This window comes from Cariama cristata, unplaced genomic scaffold (genome assembly GCF_000690535.1).
Source record: "Cariama cristata isolate BGI_N322 unplaced genomic scaffold, ASM69053v1 scaffold8683, whole genome shotgun sequence".
Taxonomy (NCBI): domain Eukaryota; kingdom Metazoa; phylum Chordata; class Aves; order Cariamiformes; family Cariamidae; genus Cariama; species Cariama cristata.
In genome coordinates this window covers 1-6,323 of record NW_009606632.1, presented here as the reverse complement: position 1 = coordinate 6,323, position 6,323 = coordinate 1, and the positions used below count along the sequence as shown (strand labels likewise).

General features: G+C 38.1%; 1 protein-coding gene across 1 annotated transcript in view; it reads right to left on the bottom strand.

The window, feature by feature from the left end:
* The window catches only part of CCT2 (chaperonin containing TCP1, subunit 2 (beta)), an 11,004-nt gene extending 5,391 nt beyond the window's left edge, over window positions 1-5,613 (bottom strand). The window contains exons 1-8 of the mRNA XM_009696428.1: window positions 5,544-5,613; window positions 5,008-5,073; window positions 4,798-4,909; window positions 3,877-3,953; window positions 2,731-2,843; window positions 1,981-2,183; window positions 1,680-1,780; window positions 1,468-1,595 (exon numbers count right to left, since the gene is read on the bottom strand). Coding sequence (XP_009694730.1) covers window positions 1,468-1,595; window positions 1,680-1,780; window positions 1,981-2,183; window positions 2,731-2,843; window positions 3,877-3,953; window positions 4,798-4,909; window positions 5,008-5,010 — 737 coding nt within the window. The 5' untranslated portion in view covers window positions 5,011-5,073; window positions 5,544-5,613. The remainder of the gene's footprint in view (window positions 1-1,467; window positions 1,596-1,679; window positions 1,781-1,980; window positions 2,184-2,730; window positions 2,844-3,876; window positions 3,954-4,797; window positions 4,910-5,007; window positions 5,074-5,543) is intronic.
* Between the last annotated feature and the right edge of the window lie 710 nt (window positions 5,614-6,323).

Sequence of the window (6,323 nt, the reverse complement as noted above, 5' to 3'; positions counted from 1 at the left end):
AGGAGCTGGGAGATGCCACCTGTCAAAAAAAGATGTTTCTAATCTATCTTCAAAAGAGACAACTGGTGCTGCTGAAGATTCTTCCTCCTCTGGATCCATACAGCCTTGACCCCTGTCAAGCATGTCCTCAGCAGTATTTAACTGGTTGACACTTACAGCATCAGGTGTGAGGTGGATGTACAGTATGCCTATAAGCAGAAGTCAGTTTTATCAGGGAATAAATCTGAAAGTCAAGAGTCAATCTAATTGGAATACCACTAGCCTGGCTGCAGTCACTGACGGCTACCTGAGCTTTCTTAGCGCAACTATCTGCATTACAAGCATACCGGACAGCAGCGATGGAGTTAGGGATTTTTTTTTGCATATTTCAAAGGATTCTTGCATCAATTTGCATCAGGACACCTGACTCTCAGACTCTGGATTTGCACCGTGTCCACTGGACAAAGAACTCATGTTGCCGACATTAGAACGTAATGTATGTGAAACACGACATAGACGGAGGGACTATGAGATTCATCAGTCTGTCGGTGGTTCTTACAGATGTTTAACACAAACTTTGAAGGCGAGTTATAACATGCACTATGTCCTGAAAGAGCAAATCTCTGCTACTGTGGGAAACAGTGCTACTCTTACAACTCCTATCCTTTGGTGTAGTACTAGCTAATCAGTTTCCTAGTAGACTACATGATGCACTGAACCACCAGGTGTCAAGCTGCTGGTGTGTATGGCAGTTTCACTCAAATGAGAATTACTGAAAGGCAGAAGCATTTTTCATCATTAAAAAACTGAATACTTTTTTTGCACTGTGATAGTTTAAGAGAGAAGTGCACTGCTAACAAGAAGAAGTAACTGAGATTGTGACATCTCTTAAATGAAAATGGTTATCTTTCATACTTTCAAAGATGTGTACAAAAGCCTCACAACAGGGAGCACAGAGGCCTTTCAAACACACTTGAACCTGGAGCAGCACTCCAGCACCGGCATTTTAATGCAGGAAAAAGCATAGCTGGTTCAATCTGAACTAAATGTATTCAGCAGCACAGACTCTTTCAGCATCAATTTACTCCCAAATAGGGGAATACGGATATACACAATGTTGCCAGTATTCATAACTAAAGAAATCTGTTAGTATAAAAGCATAGTGACATTGCTTTAACTGGAGTGCAACATGGATCCCTGATTAAGTAACATCACTTCTTCCTTTTTAAAATAAAAAAACACACACACCCTGGGGGGAAGGGGATACGATGCACAAGGGGAAGCACAGAAAAAAAAAACAACACACCACACAACAAAAAACAAACCACAATCACTGGCCTCACTGAAGTGAATAAATGAAGCATTAGGTAGGATCATCTAATTTTACAGATACAAGCATAAATTATGTTCTTCGCACTCACAATATTAAGATCTTGCTACTTTCTAACTGCATTATAAACTCTACCCCTTTTCCCAGAAAATACATACCTATTAATAAAGCAGTTTATTCCATGCTTAAGAATACGCTCTACCTTCTCCTTCATTTTTTCTTTTTCTGCCTGTTCTATTTCTGCTACCTTTGCTGTAGAGTCCACTCTAACACGAGAGCCAAAAATCTAAATCAAAGAAAACAGAGTTCAGTCTAAAAAGGATTTCCTTTTACAAAAACATCATTTCACAACAGTAGTTCTGTCACATACCTTAATCTTGTCTGTATCCATACCAGTATTTGCAATAAGAATCTTTGCGTTTTCAATTCTTTTCGGCTGATTTACACCAATCTTCTTGTCAAGTAAAAAGCCTGTAGTAATAGAAAGGTCCTGTAAGACTTCATATTAAAAAAGGAGAACAAACCATTCACATTATTACAAAAACCCCTCATTTATTATTCAACTTAATAATAACATAGCAATGTTTCCTAGGACAAATTTGTATAGAGATATGTAACTTTTAACAGCCTCGTTTCTCAAGCACACTTACAGCCAACAGACAAAGACTTACCTTCATCCAAGTAGGAATCAGCCAAACTTCCACCAAGTTTCTTGATGACATGGATAGCCTCCAAATTACCAGAACCTTTCAACCTAAGAACAGCTTCTACAGCTAGTTTGACAAAGTGATCTTTATGATGAGTAAGTAATTTTGATGAAAGAGTCGTTCCCGCAATGTTCATCAAGTCTTCACGGAACTTCACTTCATCATCACTAAAATAAAGTCAGAACAGTTAAAGTGGAAAGTCTGAAAGCCTTAATTACCATTAACCTACCACTGTGCGTCTCTCCCCTCTTCTTCTAGCCTGTATCTACGCATACCATATTCCATTTTGAGAATGCTACAGAGAATCCCTCTAGCGTCCCAGAATACAACCTTCTATTTGAAATACAAGTTCAATTAGGAGAACCTTTGCATCCAGCTTTAGAAAGCCTGTGCTCTCGAAGTGTCGGGTAAAGAAAATAGTCACATTTAAAATCAGAGTAAGAAATCCAAAATAACAACTCAGATTTTTGTTCTGGGGAGGAAATTATTGCTCGTATTTTGTTTCTGCCCATCATAAGTAATTTTGAATAATTTCATAAAGCTTCTGTAGTTCTAAAGACAACACAGGCTTTTTTTCTTAACTGTTAAAATTCATAAATTCAGCCTTTACGCTACCTAAAAGAGAGCGAAGAATTGCCCAATGGTATATAATTCTCACTGATGCTTTAATCTGGACTGGTTTACAAAGAGTTACAGCAAATGTACATTACTAACCCATGATCCACAGCTGCTTTCAAAAGTGCCTCTCTTGAAGCTTTTGTGGCTGCTCTCCAGCCTGCAATGATGGTCTGAGGATGAATCTTCTTTGAAATCAGTAATTCTGCCTCCTATTTAAATGAAATTAATAATCAGTTTTTTCCCCCCAAGGTACATTTACACTAACTAGGAACGACACTTCCAAGTAATCAGAAAATTCTGAATGGCAGTAAAAGCCAGAGAGCTATAACAATGAAATTAAAGTCACCCTACTGGCAGGGTTTTTTCTTCCAATCTAGACAAATGTGATGTGCCCTTGGAATACCATCAAAAATTTTTAATTAAAAAAAAAAAATCCTAAAAATTCCTCCAACAGGAATAGCAACTAGACATACACTTCAAAATAACAATCTTTCACTTCAAGTTTGAGATCAGTTTCCTGTTCACTTATAGCTGCAGCTTCAAGTGTAGTTGGGAAAAAAATCCCCATCTTCAAACCCCCTTTTTATGAGGAACTTGGCAAGCTGATGGATTATTTCTCACATCTCTTGATCACAGTTCCTAGATCTGAGATGATTAGACTTACTGGCACAGCTTTGCTAACAAGAGTTCCTCACTTCTGAAGTCTCTTTCATAGTAATTTCAGATTGAGAGTTTGGCAGTGTAAACTCTGTATGCAGACTTTAAAGGAACAGCATGAATTCAGGTCTTGTGCGCACAAGAACAGAATTAAACATGCATGGTTTTTTGGTTGTGTTTTTTTTTTCTCATTAATGTTACGGAAAAGGATTTCAGAAGACTGAACCTCAGAACTAAGCAGTGCTGCATGCCGCCCAGTGCAACATCTAGGAAGTGACCCATGAGAGTGATACTTCTCTGTTTCATTTGCATAATGAAATAAGAGAAAATAATTTTCTAAAATGTATCAAGTTAGAATATTCGTGAATTTATAATTAAGGAATATAGTCTAAAATTAAAACAACAACAACCACCATGATGCAATACTTAAGGTGGGGGGGTTCCTACCAATTTCAACGGCAACAGAGCAAGATATTCCTATGCTTTGGAAGCCCTCTTCACAAACAGCAAATAACACACCTCCTTTTGGTATCACAGGAGTACATTGCCAAACAGAAACACATCTGAAAAACTGTAATACGTCACCCTCAGTAATTCAGCTGCCAACACTGTGACAGATGTAGTTCCATCACCAACTTCATCATCCTGAACCTTTGACATATCTAAAGAAAGAAGCCGCTGCATTAATGTTTTGACTCAAAATACCATTACATACAAATACTTTTATCTCACGTTAGTTTGGAGAAGACAAAAGAATCTTACTCATAAATAGTTTAAAGAGGTCACTCTGTAAGTCACAGAAAAACCTGACATGCAAATCAAATTCAGCATCCTTCAAATTTCTGCTCTTCATTTGCAACCTAGACACCAGTTCCAGTCTGGTGATAGTCAAGTGCTACTCCTCTCTCCACCTATGCCTAAAGACGGTAAACAAAAGGAAGCAGGGCCAGAGAGAAGCTCTAAGGTATACATACAGGATCATAGAATATAGTAACCAAGTATGCCACAGGAACTTGTTGATAAACAAGGACCCAGCAAACACAAAACCATCAAGAAACTTGACACCAACTTGCTCAGCATCCTGCACGTCACTAGAGCTGGACCACTGGCATGCTAAGAAAGCTGATCACAAAGGTGAATTCCATCCAGAGTACAGTGCTGATTAAGTCACAAAAAGAGATTTAACTCAGGGAGAACCAAAGAGAACCGCTGTACCCCAGAAGATTTCTGTTTTGAATTTTCCCAGTTAAAAAAAAAAAAAAAAAAAAAAAAGAGGGAGACAGCAGAACAGTTTTGCAAGAGCAGCATCTACCTCAATTTCACTTTTGCAGAGTTCCACAACTCTTGCAACACCTTGGCCTCCTTACTTCAGGAATTCTGCTCCTCCTCCCTTCAATTTTTCACATTATTTCAAGACTACTTTTCTAAGAACAAATAAAAACTACATAATAAAGTTACAAATTAAGAAATGCCAAGTACTCCAACAACAAGCTGTTAAAAACTCACCAACCAAGACCTTGGCAGCTGGGTTGTCAACTCCAATAGCTTTCAGGATGGTTGCACCATCATTGGTAACTGTTACCGTGCTATCTCTCCCAGTACTTAAAAGAATCTTGTCCTACAAGAGACAAGATTTAGAACACTGCTTGAAAACGTACTGTAACTATTAAAACTAAATTAACAGGTATGACCACGCAGAACATGCAGCTGTCTTACCATGCCTTTAGGCCCCAGAGTGCTCTTGACCAGGTCACCGATAGCAATGGCACCAACAAAGGACGACTGAAATGAAAGCAAATATACCTCAGAAAAGGATTTATTTCTACTTTAATATAGGAAGTAGATGCTAGCCCGTAACTTCCCAGGGGACATCTTAACCCAACCCTTCCACAGCCACCCTCCTTTCAACAGAGTCTGGGTCCAAGTTTCCTAACTGCTACGTTTTGATAACCAGATCAAATAAACTTAATTCTCACAGAAACCACAAAAGCCTGTCTCACAGCCAAAAGAAACGCCTTCCAATGAACATCAATCTTCTGAGCTATGATAGTTTCTGAACGCTTATGAGGAGTTTCTCTAATTGTTAGTATAGACAACACTCCTCCTACCTTCTGTTCACAGACAGGCAGTAAGAAAAAAAAATGAGACAGATAAAGCTCCACATCACTGTAAACTGAAAGTGCATTTAACAGTAGAGAAGACAAAGTTTAACTACCCCAAGTACTACCAGTTTCTTAGAGAATTAAACTTACCAATCGAGCTGTTTCTGCCTTTTCTTCATCTGCACCCGCCTTGAAAATGTTCACAGGAGCAAGGGAAATGGATGCCTAAAACACAGTTAACACAAGAATATTCCTTTAGCTTTAATAAAACAATGCATTTTAAAAACAAATCCCTGACACTAACAACCTAAACCATGTTTTTATTATTACTAAAATGATTAATTTCTATACCCCATTTGGTTTTGATAAAAAGTATATTCAAGATAGATTTTTAAGAAAGAGTGAAGGTGAATTTATCTTGCAATCACTGAATCACGTGAAGAGATTACATGATTGATTGGAATCTGCTCCTAAAGACCGCACATCACACTCTCAGACAAGATCTATGAGCCTGAAAGGCCGTTACCAGTACCTTACTTCACGGCAATGTCTATGCTGCTGTTCTGCATGGCTGACCATCAGATCCAAACAACCCAAACATAGGTACAACCAGCAGAACCCCAAAAAAATTTGGTTACTGAGCACGTTGGGTCTTTAATATTTTGGTATTTGTGTTGAACCCTAATATTTTTTTTGTATTTCCATGCAGATTATTTATAGCAGTGACAAATATATGCCTTTAAAGATTAATACTTGCAAAGAACTCAAGGCCTTAAATGAATTGGGATCAAATCCCCCAAAAAACAAAGGTATCCACGCTCTTATGAGAGTTCTGTGACTTTTTACTTTGCTGTGTGATCAGCACACAATTTTTGCTAAGAGTTTCGTGTCCGTTACATCATCGCTTTGACAAGAAAAATCAAAAGGCTG